The 15717-nt window shown below is 31.3% G+C and overlaps 1 protein-coding gene across 1 annotated transcript in view; it reads left to right on the top strand.

Annotated features, from left to right (window-relative positions):
• LOC129232752 (V-type proton ATPase catalytic subunit A-like) overlaps nucleotides 1–15717 on the top strand; it is a 32187-nt gene that overhangs the window by 13554 nt on the left and 2916 nt on the right. The window contains exons 3-4 of the mRNA XM_054866856.1: nucleotides 589–800; nucleotides 15032–15169. Of these exons, the coding sequence (XP_054722831.1) occupies nucleotides 589–800; nucleotides 15032–15169 (350 nt within the window). The remainder of the gene's footprint in view (nucleotides 1–588; nucleotides 801–15031; nucleotides 15170–15717) is intronic.

The raw sequence follows: 15717 nt of genomic DNA, 5'->3' as shown, positions 1-15717 counted from the left end.
CCTTAAATGCTTTGCTTTTTCTGGGTTGTGCAAGACATTACCATTTTTCCAGTTGAACCAGTTTTTTCTGTTTTTGTTTGTTCCTTTTCACTTTTTGTGAAATTCTTCCACTCGAGTTACAGCATGCGCAAATGATAGGTAGTTCAAGAATATTTCATTTTTCTTCTGGTTTTCCTCAATTTTATTCCATTCACTCTTTCTCCAAAAGTGGCAATGTTTCATTATAGCAGTAAAAGGAATGTTTACTTCATAATAAATGAACTGTTCATTTTTTGATTGTTTTTCTTAAAAACAAGGAAAGTAGAAACTGTTATGTTATAGTTGTAAATTTGTCTACACGATTTTCTACAAACGGGTGAGACTGTATATAGCATGTGTGTATAAATATGTATGTGATTTGCAATGTTGTTTTTAACATATATAGAGTTTGAGCTCTGTGCTCTGCTTATTATTCTAATAAGATTAATTCTCTATGAAACATCAATTTCTTTAATTTTAGTTATGTCATGTAGTATCTACACTTATTTTCTACTTTCAATATTTCGAAGCACATTTAAATGTTAAAAAAACTACTTAATTCAATATCAGCTGGTGTAACTGTTGGTGGTCCAGTTCTTCGAACTGGAAAACCCCTTTCAGTAGAGTTAGGACCTGGTATTATGGGTAGCATTTTTGATGGTATCCAGCGTCTTCTGAAAGACATCAATGAAATATCTGAAAGCATATACATACTAAGAGGCGTGAATATCCCAGCCTTGAGTCGAGAGGCAACTTGGGAATTCAATCCTATAGGCTATAAAGTAAGTTAACCGAATTTATATATTGCTTTCTAATTTTAGTCTCTATATCTAGGATCCTATATTTGCTGTTCTTTTTTACGTAAAATGTTTTTTAATGTTATGCAGGGCTCCCAAATGGTCCGCTTTTCCCGCCGAAGTCTTTTTTTTTAAGGTTAAGTCCGCTTTAGACCGCTTTTTAACATTTTGGTTCGATTAGTCCGCTTTTATATTGTTTTTACTTAAAAAATCTGATTTTAAAAGTTTCCATTGTGTTCAAAGATACTGTACACCCAAACACACGGCCGCGGCTCTTTAACCTGACTTTCCCATATTATTTCGCTTCAGATTGACGTCATTACTCCTTCAACTGCTGCAGCATGGAAATCCATAAAAAAGAGGTTTGGGGGAAGAGTTATGACGTCGAATCGCAGAGCAGGGTGCTACCGATATTTCTCGGAATTGCAGCCTCACGTTTGCAATAACGAATGAACTTTCTGATCTCGGATCTCGATAACTCGAATATTCATCTCAAAGTTTTCATTGGATCCGAAGCTCTTGAACCTGTTGTGTCGTGCGTTGACTGTAATAGTAACGCTGCTATGAACCACCTCTTTTGCAAATATATTCGGAAGTAATCTCGTGGCGCATGCGCCATTTTTTTTTACAGGCGCATATGTTTGTAAATTTTACGCCCTTGAAAAACCTTGAAAAGTTCCTGAAAATATAAATTTTTTTTTCCAAGTGCTTGAAAGCCTTGAAAAAGTATGAAAAGTTTCTTTATTGCTTGATTCTTTCAAAAATCATTACAAGCAATCTAAAGCATACTTTAGATTGCTTGTAATTCTTTTAAAAATATTTCATCAGTGCAATTTTCTGAACATAGGTTCGATATGCAGTATCGCGAAAAATTGCTTTCGTGTTTGAGGTTTCAATCCTTTTGCATCTTGTAAATATTTTGATGTTTTTTTTACAATCGGAAGTTATTTTGACATGTGCTACTTTAGATTAGCTTATTTTTCGTTTAATTTCAATAATTAACGAAGGAATTAGTTTGGAAACCATGACAACATTGAACTTACTCAAACTTTGCGGAAAACTGCTTCTCGCGTTTGAAATTTCAATCCTTTCGCATCTTGTAAATATTTGGATTTTTTAAACAGTAGGAAGTTATTTTGACATATACTACTTTAGATTAGTTTATTTTTCGTTTAATTTCAACAATTAATGAAGAAATTAGTTTGGGAACAATGAAAACATTAAACTCAATCGGTCTTCGCAGAAAACTGCTTCTCGCGTTTGAAATTTCAATCCTTTTGCATCTTGTAAATATTTTGATGTTTTTGACAGCAGGAAGTTATTTTGACATATACTACTTTAGATTAGCTTATTTTTCGTTTAATTTCAATAATTAACCGAAGGAATTAGTTTGGAAACCATGACAACATTGAACTTACTCGCACTTCGTGGAAAACTGATTCTCGCCTTTGAAATTTCAATCCTTTTGCATCTTGTAAATATTTTGATGTTTATGACAATAGGAAGTTATTTTGACATATACTACTTTAGATTAACTTATTTTTCGCTTAATTTCAATAGTTAAAGAAGTAATTATTTTGAAAATCGTGGCAACATTGAACTTACTTGGACTTCGTGGAAAATGGGTTTTAGTGTTTGAAATTTCAATCTTTTTGCATCATGAAAATATTAAAATATTTTGCGCAATCGAATGTTATTTTCCCAAATGCTACCTAAGATTAGCATGTTTTGTGTTTAATTTAGTAGAAAATAAATAAATTTATTTTATCAAAAGTATGCCAAAATTGAACTTGGTTCGTAAAAATTTGCTTATCTGAGCTGTCAATCGTTTTGCATCTAATAAATATTTTTATATTTTTGGCAATTTGAAGTTGTTTTGACATGCTGCATTAGATTAACTCGTTTTAATTTTTATTTAAATAACTAAAAAATTAATATATTTTTTTTTAATTCAAATTTCTAGTTTTGCAACCTTAACTTGCAAACTTAAGTTTAATTATTATTAGCTTATTTTCGGTTATTACTGTTTCTTATAGGGGGGGGGGATATTAAATGTAAACAATTGAGTGCATAACATTTTAACTTAGTTTTTGTATTTAAAACAAAGTTGAAATATAAAATTTTATAAAGGTGAATTTTTGTACATTTTTTTCATTGTCATGATGCCTGCTAAAGAGGGGAATCAGTCCCCCCCCCACCCCTACCTGCATAAAAGTTCAAAGCACTCATGGTCTTGCAATCATGGAGTTTTTTTTAAATCTAAGTTGATCTGCTTCTCTTTGTGATTAAGCATTTCAGACATTTTTAGGAAAACTTTCAATACAGTAAATCTTTTATTAAAGTGTCCCTTGTAGAAAAAGCAGTTTGTTTTCGTATTCTTTTTACATTACTTTCTTTTATTTATATGTTAGCATTAAATGAAATCTGCATTAATATAGTGTGAATTTAGGGTAGTACCTTGAAAAACATTTTTTTACACTTGAAAAGTGATTAAATTTTTTTTCTCCCTAAAGGGTATGAACCGTGTGATAAAGAGATTAAATTTAAAATTCAAGTATAAGATAATTTTATTATAAACTCAATTGTAGCTTTGTTGAAAATCAAAACAGTATTTTTTAGGTTTCAGTGTGAATCATGAGGAAGTGCAAATTTCTCAGCAAATAGTTAGATGAAACTGATGAAGATGGGAACAAAATTAGAGACTGGGGAAAACAACAAGAGAGTAAAGTTTTTTTGTTTGTTTGTTTGGTGTATGATAACGCTATATTAAGAAGCATTAAAAGACAGAAAAACTAGAAAATAATTTTAAACTAAATAAAGATGAAGTGCAACTTTACCTATCCTTCAGTGAGACGTCAAAATGTATCATTATGCCTATTTAGTTATAAAGAGGCTGCCTTAAGTGCTGAACTAAGTGCCCCCCCCCCCATGTTATGCACTTTTATCAATGGATAAAAAAGAATCAGTTTCACTGGTGATAAAAGAATTGTATCTCTCGTTATTATAGTTAATTAACAAATTATCTTCACAAATTTAGCAGCTGGCAACTAATTTGCCTTTTGGTGCTTCATGGGTTTAACTATAAGTGGTCCTCCCAAGATCCTCTTTTTGATCCTAACTGGTCCTCTTTAGTCCCCTTTTTGATTGAAAATGGTCCTCCTTTATCCTTTTCGGAAGCTAAAATGTGTTGGGAGCCCTGTGTTATGGCACAGTATAACTAAGGCAAAACAAGTCAATCAAAATATCAGGCTGTAGTGGGGATACAAGACGATGGCTCCTCTTTCATTGCAACTTTATCAAACTTTTCTCATTCCAACAACATATTACCAATTTCTTTCATAAAGAAATCTTCAATCTTTACTGATAATAAAGCTGAAAGTCTCTGTCTGGACATCTCTCTGTATGGATCTCTGTCTGTCAGGATCTCTGTAACGTGCATAGCGCCTAGACTGTTTGGCTGGTTTTCATGAAATTTGGCACAGATTAGTTTGTAGTATGGAGGTGTGCACCCCAAAGCAATTTTTTGAAAATTTGATTTTGTTCTTTTTCTATTCAAAGCCGTGCGGGTGCCACTAGTCATAAATGATGCTATGTACTGCAAGAGTAGCAATTTTTGAATTAAGTATTATGTAAATTTAATAGTTATTTAAACACTGGAAAATCGCCCGGCAAGATATGATGGATGAAAATTGCTTCTACATTTGAACGAAGCCTCTGCCTGTTGGGTGATATTTTGATTGTTGAAATTGTTACCCAAACTCCATTGGATTAAGCCTAAACTCCAGTAGGTAGCATTCATTGTTTACCATTATTTTGTTTATTCATTCCCTTAAAACGACACAGTCTTATCAGTAAAACAGTTAAGTTACCGGGCCGAGTTCAGCCTTGTTACAATCAAGTTTTTCCCTGCATGTTAAACATTACCAAAACATATTATCAAATTATCATGCCGCGGCGCGAATTTCATTGTTAAAACATGCGGGTTACTCGATCACCGGCTATTATTTATGTAAGGATGTCGGAGTAATGTACATAAATTACATTTTATTTTTTAAACGTTTTTAAGTTAATTTTTTTGTTCTTTAAGTTATGTTTTTTTTTTTGAAAAATAAATATTCTTTCATATTTATTGAACATTGTTTGAATTAGTATTCAGTCATATGATTAATGTTGTTAAAATATTATGACTTGTATTGTTTTCAGTGTGAATTATTATTTTTTAAATATTAGATCAGAGAGTTTACTTAAAAGAAGAAACCGCGAGTCTGCCAAAAAGTTATCGTTGCAATAATTAATAAAAATTTTTCCAATATGTTTCAAAAACTTGTGAAATTGTCTTATATATATATAAGGCTGAAACTCGGTAATTTTATTGATTACGTATAAACATAATGAAAAATATATGTCTACCGCGTCCGAAGCGTTGCCGTGCCGTGTCTACCTCCCACACAAGGTGCGAAAAAATCAGTCAATTTTGACTTAAATATATAAGCCTAAAAATTTTTTTTAATAATTGTTTATAATGTATGATATATAAAAACAAAAGTCTACCAGTTTTTTTATGTTGCAAAGGCCTCGGTAGACGCCACGGAATGTCGACCGCGTACCTCGATGTACCGTTTATCGGGCTGCTAGCGCTCGATCAAAAGTTTGCTTATCGTGGCGAAATTTAAATAAATTAAGCTGATTTATTTTTTAATACATAGTTTAAATCCTATTTTTAGTCAAATTTTTAGTCTACCTTCGCTAAGAGGTTGCTTAGTCTTTGGTAGACGTTGCTTAAATTATAAGGTAGTTGGAAAAGTATGAATGATTTAAGCAAATTAAAGAAATATTTTTAACATTTAAACAAAATTAAAAAAATATTTTATTAAAATTATGTACAAAATTATAGTGAAATTTATTTTTCATTAATAATGTCTTGACCTTTTAAATTACGCCTCTTTTATTTATTTATTTTTTATTGTCAAATACTTATGAAATAAAATTTTTTGCATCGAACTTACATAACAATAAATAATTAAATAATCAAATAAACAGTACTTTGCATATTAATTAATAACCTATAAAACTGTAGCAAGGAACATAATTTTATTTTAACGAACTCTTCATCAGGTGCATCACCGCTCACGTCTGACTCACCCAAATAATTTTCACTTTCGTTGCTGAATTCATATTCAAAATGTCTTACGCTCAACTCAGCATCATTGTCAGTTGATTAATCATCATGACTGAATATCGGTACTATTATTAGCTGTCTCGGTAAAATCATCAATATCTGTAATAGAAAACAATTGATTTTTAAAAAAAAGAAAGAATTTTATTAAAAGCCAAGTCTGGTTGAAAAAAAAAAAGATTACCTGAGGCAGTAGGCTGTGCTTCGAATGTAACATCTTTTATTGCTTGCGGTAATAGTTTTCAGTAAATCATTTAAAAACTTATCAGTTGTCCTCAATTTTCTACCCACAATCAAGAGGTGATAAGCTTGTCAGATTTTTTAAATGAGAATTAATGAGTCCAAATTTGCGAAATGCAAGCTGTTCTGAGGAAATGTTCACGAAATTCAGACTAACATAGGGTTAAGGATGACGGATCAAAACTCTTCACGTTTTCGAGAATTACTTTATCTTTTTTCAAAATTTGTATAAACTTTTAAACACGTAATGGTTCTTGCATCATTAAATTTTTAAATTTCTTTTGTCTGTACATTCGGCACACAAACTCTTCCAAAATTTCGAGTTGTATTCAAATTTGCGACATGCACTTTACATTGTGCGATGGCTGATACTTACTCAAATTTGTTAACGCTGCTGTGGCTGTGTATTCTTCCAACTTTGTAAATAGAGCGTAAGGCCAGACTTTTTTTTTGGAAAAAAGCAGGATTTTGATTGCAACCAGTCATTGCATGCAAAACAACCAAGATGGAACAAATGTTTTCTCCTAAATTCTTGTCAAGTTCAGAGACATTGACACATCTTAATGATTTTCCAATGCCAACTTCCATCCAGACCTTTATTTAAGAATTCAAAAACTTCATGTTAGCCAATATTATAACTAATACATCAGTATCTGAGCATCGTAGGTGAACGTCATATAGAGGCTGCAGCGCTTCAAAAATTACAAAGATGGTAAATCATTTTTGTGTCGGAATCTTCGCGGTCTGGGGAACGATTGAATATGATCTACTATTTTTACAACTTTTCTGTTGATGGTTTCAAATCTATAACACTGATTGTAGTAATTTTACACAAATTTATCTTCAAAATAAACTGCTTTGTTATCTTTTTCCCGGTTTTTTAGTAAATATTCTAACAAATCTTCTTTAAAAGTAATTTTTTTTAATTGATTCAAAAAGTCAAAGGGACGTGTTGGAGTCTCCTATCTGAATTTTTTGATCTCTGTGAGTTCCCCTTAATATATCGTCGCCTCAGAACAACAGTAAGATATCTTAGTGTTATTTCTGGGATTAGATATCTTACTGTTGCTCTGACCGAGGCCTTTGCAACATAAAACAACTGGTAGACTTTTGTTTTTATGTTTTATACATTATAAACAATCATTTAAAAAATTTTTAGGCTTATATATTTAAGTCAAAATTGACTGATTTTTTCGCACCTTGCGTGGGTAGTAGACACGACACGGCAACGCTGCGGATGCAGTAGACATATATTTTTCGTTATGTTTATACGTAATCAATAAAATTACCGAGTTTCAGCCTTTTATATATAAGACAATTTCACAAGTTTTTGCAACATATTGCAAAACTTTTTATTAATTATTGCAACGATAACTTTTTGGTAGACTCGCGTTTTCTTCTTTTAAGTAAACTAATCTAAGATTTTAAAAAAATCTGGCTTTATATAAATAATGTATTAAAAACTGTTGCTATCTCCCCTACTAATAAGACAAACCATCAGTGGTTGAATGTGCTATTATATCAGAGCATAAACCTTCTCTTTAAAAAATAGAAACCATCAATTACGATTTAAGTCCATAAACAAGGTGCTAGTCCAGTTTTCAAGGCTCAGTATGAAGGAAGATTTACATTTATAAAACTTCTGGGGGGAAAAAAACCTTGTTTGACTATTTCTTACATTCTCTTTATTTGTCTCTCTCTTTGACATAGTTATTGAAACTCTCCTGTTTTTTAAAGTTTTATTATCCTTCCTGGTTGATTTTCAATTGTTATTTCTCCTTGATCATTTCTTATGAAAAATATAAAAAGATATACTTTCATTATTTCCAAAACAATCGCTTTCAAAAACAGTTATTGTGTTGGCATTTTAAAGGAATAAAATAATGAAAACCCAATGTTTTTCTTTTAATTTTTTTTAAATATGCTTTGCCAATTTCTATTATCATACAAGAATAGTATTGAATACTTTTTTTTAAAGCTGCTTATTATTATAGTAATAAACTAGAGTTGAAAATTATTTATATCAAGCGAAAAATTATTTTTTTCAAAAATATTATTAACGCCTGTGTTTCCTCTAAAAGATTTCATCAAGTATGTGGTCTACTTCTAGTGTGTTCAGCTAAAATATTTAACTAAAACTTTTATCTTATCTTTGAGCTACATTAGGGATCTTGAACAGTGAGTCATTACAGTTGTTCTAGATAAAGGCAGTGAAATTTTCTCAAACTAATATTAGAATTTCCAAGCATCTGTTGTTCTTCAACACTGACTCTTGATTCCACAGGGGTCTGTCCAGAATTTTTCACAGGGTCCGTTTTTTGTGAAAAATCAAATAATTTTGTGAAAAAACAATTAATTTTCTGAAAAATCAAATAACTTTGCAAAAAAAAAACTTTTTTTTTTTTGTAAAAACGAAATTTTATAATTTTGATGGTCCAAATACTGCATCATTGAAGCTTAAACTTGAGTATTTTGTCTCTTTTCTGTTGAGAAAATCATTATTGGTTGTTTTGCTAGCATTTGAGGGGAGGGGGGGACATCGCTCTCTGAGAGATGGGCACCCCTCAAGTATCAATATTTATATACAATTCTACATTGTGTAGAAAACACTAGAAATGTTGTATGTATAGTACTCAAAATAATTGAAAAAAAAAAATAATAATAAAATTCAGGCAAGGATTCAGCATTTAACTTTTTCGCCCAAGACACTCTTAAAAACCACAGAATTTCGTTTAAAACTTTTAAATTCCGTGATTTTAATAAAAAATAACAAGATATTTTATTTGTTTACCTTTTAACAAAGCGAACTAAACATTAACAAGTCAAAAAATCCCATCTCTATAGTAGATTCAAAGAGATCACTACCCTCAAAGTGATGGCATCAAAAGTATGCAAACGGTTTGTAAATGAAATTTTTTTTAAATTAAAAACTACTTTAGAATTGCACTTAAGAGCCTGTGATAAGTGAATCATTGATATATATTGACACATTGAAGCAATAATAAAATTTAACCATCGATTCAACATTTTCAATAACCATCGATTCAACATTTTACTTTTTGACTCATACTAGAAAATAAAATTTCGCTTTAAAAACTTGAAATAAGCGTTGAAACAAAAATAAAGATACTTTTCATTTATTTGTATCTTAATAAAGCAAAGTTAGCTTGAAAAAAGAAAAAAATGTGATTCTCATATCGGATGTAAAAAGATTGCACTTTTCAAAATGTAGGCACTTAAAGAAAAAAAAAAAGGTAAATAAAAGAGTTAATTTAAAGTCAATTATCCTTGTTAGCATTGGAAAAACAAACCCGTATAATTTTTTTACCAAAATAATAGTTACTGATTGCATCGCAGATACGCAAATATTGCATTACAGGTGAGAATATTTTCTAATCAAGTGACTAAAGATTTCATGCGAGTCGCTAAGTGGCGAAGTTGGTAACCCTATCTGAAGCGATCACATTTTTTCCCCACCAGTACTATCCGTTTGCAGTTCTAAGTACATTTTCTGATATATAATATTATTGTTTATTAAATCATGAGTGCGGAGAAAAGTGCTTAGGAGGCAAAATGTGTATGAGCTGCCTTTTCAGAGCAAGGAAGTTGGCAACAACGCTGCAAAATAGCTATGATAAAACATACAAGCAAAATTATTTAAAACCAAACTGACTTTCAGCTGTTTATTTCTTTCAAAGAAACAAACAAGCATTATATTTATTTGGCAGTTAGTAGTTATTTATCGCTTGCAGAAGCGGCACAAGTGCAGATTTTTTTTTTTTTTTTTTTTTTTTTTTTGCAAAATTAGCAGATTTTGTATAAGCTCATCCCTCTAATTTAACTTTAGAAAAGGTTTTAAAAATTACTGTTTTTATACGCGGAAAAATATGCGTTATTTTGATTTCAGACTTGCTCTTCAATAAACAATTTGTGAGAGATCCGTTTTTGTTTATCAGAATTTTGTGAAGGGTCCGTTTTAGTTGATCGGATTTTTGTGAAGGGTCCGTTAACGGACCCAAATTTCCTCTGGCCAGACCCCTGTTCCTCCACGTAAACAACTTGGACAGAAAAGCGTAAAAAAATTAATTTTATGTTTTATTTCAGTAGCAACAAATAATCATCTCTGTAAAATATTTGAAAAAAGCTGGTTTTTAAACTGTGTCACAACAATGAAACTTGTGTCTGCAATAGGGTGGTCCAAAAAAGACCCTTTTTTAAAAATTTCTGATTTTTACTGGTCCTACCCTTCCATTTGGTTCCACTTATGTAAAATTAATTATTGTAAAGTTTCAGCTCATAATTTTAACCTTTAGAGGTAGCTCAACATCCTCAAAGTTCGACTAATAATTGATTTTACGCAATAAATGCAAAAGAGAAGGAAAAGGCTAAAAAAAGCAATACAACTATATTTTATTTAAATCTTTAGCATTTTGTATGTTGAAAATTATGCAATTATATTTAAATGACTATGGATGTGGTTGTGCTAGTACCTACCAAACTTTTTTTTGCTATCGGTAAAAGCGCGGCAATGTTTTTCGACAACCTGCAACAAGAATTGAAATTGTTCTTCAATGGTTATTATTTTTTCCTTAAAATCTTTTATAACATATATTTATTCTTTTCTGCAAGATTATTATTTACTGGCTCACTCTAATAAATATTAGTGCTTAGTGAAGATAATTCTCCCAAAACTCGCAGATTTGTTTGATCTAAGTTTTGCAGGATAAAATGTATCAGGTAATTTTTTTTTTCAGTTAATGAAGCTGACCTTAAGCTAGGAAGTACTCAAATTTCATGACATTTTTGGGCATTAATCTCAGGTACTTTGCAGCAATATTTTTTCACTGACTTCTTGAACAGCTTTACCAATTGTCTTATATTTGAGTGTATTACTTGATTGTCAAAATGAGCCATCAATTTTATTTGCTTCTTCATCTATATTTTTATATTGCAATTATGAAATTTATATTTCATTAAATTAATATCATTACATAGTGCATTCTGAAGTATAGAAACTCAAACTAGGTTTTAAATAAACACATTCTGCAAATATACCAAATCTTTTGAAATCCAATATCTTCTACATAATCGATGGTGAAGTAGTGGTTAAACACTTGTATTTCAAAACAGTACAGGATTTTTAACATCCATTATGTATAGTGTTTAGCTCTAAGTGCAATAATTCAGATTCTAGGAAAGGAGTTTGATGCTGAACTATTAAAATCAGTTCAAGAAATTCTGGATTACATCTCTTGAGTCATACAGCAATTTTTTAACAGACTGTATTCTATAGCTCTTTAGATACGTTTCTTTTCCTTATTATTGAGCCTTGTAATGCATTTATCCTTATGAATAAACTCCCAGCAGGCCTAGAATATGTTACAGAGAAGTAATTTTGGTGCAGAAGTAGGGAAACTATGCATTTATTAAAAATCGCACTAATAATCAATTGTATAATGTGGTGTTGACATTCCAGAATTAATTATTTCTTAATTATTTTGTACTAGCAAAACAGGTGATATTGTTTTTGCCAGTATTGATGCTTCTTCAGTCAAAGCACAACACTTTGTCAACTTACAAAGAATTGGGCAAAATTACATTAACTGCTACATCTTACAAAAAAAAAAAAAAGAAAAAGTGTATTTACAGAATATATTTCATGGCCAGTGAAATGTTGAAACTGTGTACATATTTAATAGCAATTTTACAATGTAGGGGAGACCGGGGCAAGATGACTATGCTAACAATTTTCGTGGTTTATTAATTTATTTTTAAGGATAGTAAAATTAATTTTACATGAGCTGTTAGAGTAGTCCTTTGTAGTATTAAATATATTACCATTTAATTTTTCAAATAAAAATTACGAAGGATATTTTTATTTTTTTATAACCTTAACAAATTGTCATCTTGCCCCAGTACTGGGGCAAGATGACTTTGACCTAGGGGCAAGATGACAACGTTGAAAAAGGTTGAACATATTTTATGTTTTGAATATGTTACCTAGTTTTACAAATGATAACTGTGTTTTACATCTTACTAAGTATCAAATTAAGCGTAATGCATTGTAGCGTAATGTTGAATTGTTTAGTTGTGCAGCTAACAATAGACACAAATAAAAATGCCATTTTCATAATTGGAACAATTATCATGCCACCACTCTTGGCTTTTACAGCTCTGGATCCATTCTTCTGTTGGAAGGTCACAAAATTCCACTTTCCAAGCAAGGCATCTTAGAGCACTATTCTTTGAATTTGATGCAACTGCGTTGCTTGCTTGGTCTGAGTTTTTTTATTCCCTTTTTAGCTTCACGAGCTTATTTTCCCTGTTTTTTTAAATAATTCTTTTTTTTTCTTCCGCTTTGCTCCTTGTTCTGACATTTCTTTGATGGGTGTGCTTGTAAGAATGTTTGAGCTTCAGTTTTTGCTTTCTCGCATTGAGTTGCTTTAGGCAATGCATTGAAATCAAAAACACTTACATGCTTCTTTGGTGTATCAGAAACAGCATTTGCCATAACTTTTGCTTCGTATGGAGGGTTTATATGTTGATTTTCTACTCTCAAGGTCTGAGGATTAGCACTATTATTCTCAGTTTCAGAGCCAACAACGTCGTAGTCTGCTAAAAACAAGAAAATTATGAGACTCGATACCTCATTCTTTAAACCCTTTATCAGCATTTCCAACTGTATCTGCTTTGAAGTAAGCGGTGCTCAAAAGCTCACAAACATTTGTTTTCTGTGATAGTTTGTCCTTGATGAATGACCATAAAGTTGTCACATGCTTGGCTATAGTAGGTATGGGCAGAAAAATGACGCATCAGGAGCTAGAGACAATGGAATGTGTGGAATGGCAACCCAAACCATGATAATATTTTTTCACTGCAATATAAATTACCCTGCAAAGCTATATGAGATTTATGATTGTCAATAATCAGCAAAGCAGGAGATTCTTTGCTTGGTTTATTTCATTCAACTAGTCATTTTGTCAACTAGTTTATAAATAGCCCCTGTTCCCCCGCTTTCGAACGATACCTCCCTTGATTCAATGCGTCCTTTAGCCCCAGAGGAGAATCGCAAGGTCGCGTGGAGAAACACACAGCGTTTACAGGAATTTAATAAAGTGGACAACATAGTTAGTTTAATAAATTCCGAAACACGGACAATAGGCAAGCTCGTCATCTTGCCCCGCGTTGCTGCCCGTCATCTTGCCCCAGACTGCCTGTTTGAACGGATTCTTCTCCATTGCCATAAAAAATGGCGATAAATTGACATTTATTCATGATAATAGGTAGTATTTAAACTAAGTTACTCATAAATGCTCAAGAGACACGATATTTCCTATATGTATATGCAGCAGAGCTTATTTACACATGCATAAAAGTTATACCGTGGCAACGGTAAACAGTCAGAGCTTCAGAACTAACACAAATATGGCGATTTTAGCGTCTCTATACTATTGCTGAACGAACAGCGGATAGGAGAGCCAGTAGCATGCAGTTGATGCAGTTACCTAGTTTAAAACGGGAAAATTGAGGCATTCGTCATCTTGCCCGGCTCGTCGTCTTGCCCCGGTCTCCCCTAATTAATTTCTTTTAGTAGAAAAAGCAATAATATTTGTGATTAGTGTAGTCCTTTGTCAATTTACTTATATTCAGCAATGATGCAAACTTCATCGGCTTTGAGCTACCTCTAAATATTATTCAAATGTTTATAAAATTTTGTCCTATTCATTTTCTAATGTATTGACACCAAATGGGAGGGTAGGACTCAAAAAAATTTCACCTTTGAAATTTTGGACCACCCTAGTCTGCATGTTGCATTAAGAATAAAATAGTTTGAAATTTCATAACTTGAAAAGAAGCTCTTCTACAATTAGTTATAATCTCTTGATAAAAAGTTCTCATTCCTAATGTACACTGCAATTGATGCAAGAACTTTCAAGGGACCACAAAAAATCATCCTTCAGTGGAATGTATCCTTAAACAGGGTTATTCTAGAACTACAGTGGATGAAGTAGGATCATAGGAAAAAGATCTTTAAATAGAGAAAGTCAATAAATAGAGCATCATTAAATAGAGAACCATAACATCACATAATTTAGTTATACTTCAGTGTTATTATAACTAACTTTAACCTATCAACTCCTTACAGTAGGTAAAAGAAGTTGAGCAAACCATTTGACATCACTTGATGTGTCCCAAGTATAGTATTATGTTAATTGAGCAGGCACAATTACCTAGCAGTTTAAATTTTTCACTTTTTTTCCCTTCTGGACTTGAGGTAGCTTATTTGGCTATAGCTTTATTTTTTGCCCTGCTCTTGGATCTTAATGACCAACAAATTATTGGCTATTTGTCACTTAATTTACTTGTGACTTCAGTAGGTGAACGCTTCCATATATATATACATTGTATTTCTATATATTGTGCTTTGTTTGAAATGTTAGCTTTCAGGTTTTTGGCCTTTCAGATTTACATAGATGTGCAATGCATTCGTTACTTTTTTAAGTGATGTCATTAATTGGTGCTGGCTTTACTTGTATTGTTTGCAGACTTTGCAAGATGTCAAATCATTGTACTATGGGCTATGCATATTCTTCATTCTAGGGCACATCAGATGAATTCAAGAAAATCATTGTGTTCATGTATTTCTGTAGTGTAATTTATGTTATTTTAAGAATTGTTAAAATTTTATACAACGTTATAATAAAAGGTATTTTTCTATTTATGTTTCACAACATGAACTTGTATTCTTTCAAGTCTTTTGAGTCATAATTAACTATCATTTTTTTATTAATATTCACAGGTTGGTAGCCATATTACGGGTGGAGACATATATGGAATGGTTCGTGAAAATACTTTGATAAAGCATAAAATTATGCTTCCACCTCGAGCTTTAGGTCGTGTTCTGTACATTGCTGAGCCAGGAAATTATACAGTTGATGTGAGTATTTTACAACTATATGAAAAAGTGTTAATAAAAGTGTAATAAAAACATAATCCTATGTATGTTTTAAAAAACATTAGCAGATTAATTGATAGCAAAATATTTCTCTTAGTTTTTTTTTTTTTTTTTAATGTTTCATATTTTCAAAAAGTATTTTACACATACATTAATTTTGTTCAAATTACTAATGTTTGGATACTGTTATTTTGAAAACTGTTCATTAAAATTGCCAGAGAACCTTCCCTTGTGATTCTAAAAATTGGGGAGAAGTTTTGTCCTTAAACATTCAAAATAACTTGGCTGGTTTTGTAGAATTCGTTAAACTTTAGAATAGATGAGTACATCAATTCTATGTCATTAGAGTGGAATGGAATTTTCATAATGAATTTGTAATTGAAAAATTTTATTTTACTGATTTGCAAATATCTTTGGTATTTTTAAATGCCACAGAGAGGAATTTTCTGTTTCAATTATTGTACATATTATTATCTTATTTCAGTTCAAATTTGTCATTAGCATGAATTGTCCTATGACATTAGAAGGGG

The sequence above is a fragment of the Uloborus diversus genome, unplaced genomic scaffold, assembly GCF_026930045.1.
Source record: "Uloborus diversus isolate 005 unplaced genomic scaffold, Udiv.v.3.1 scaffold_1363, whole genome shotgun sequence".
Lineage (NCBI taxonomy): Eukaryota > Metazoa > Arthropoda > Arachnida > Araneae > Uloboridae > Uloborus > Uloborus diversus.
This window is presented reverse-complemented; position numbering and strand designations above follow the sequence as displayed.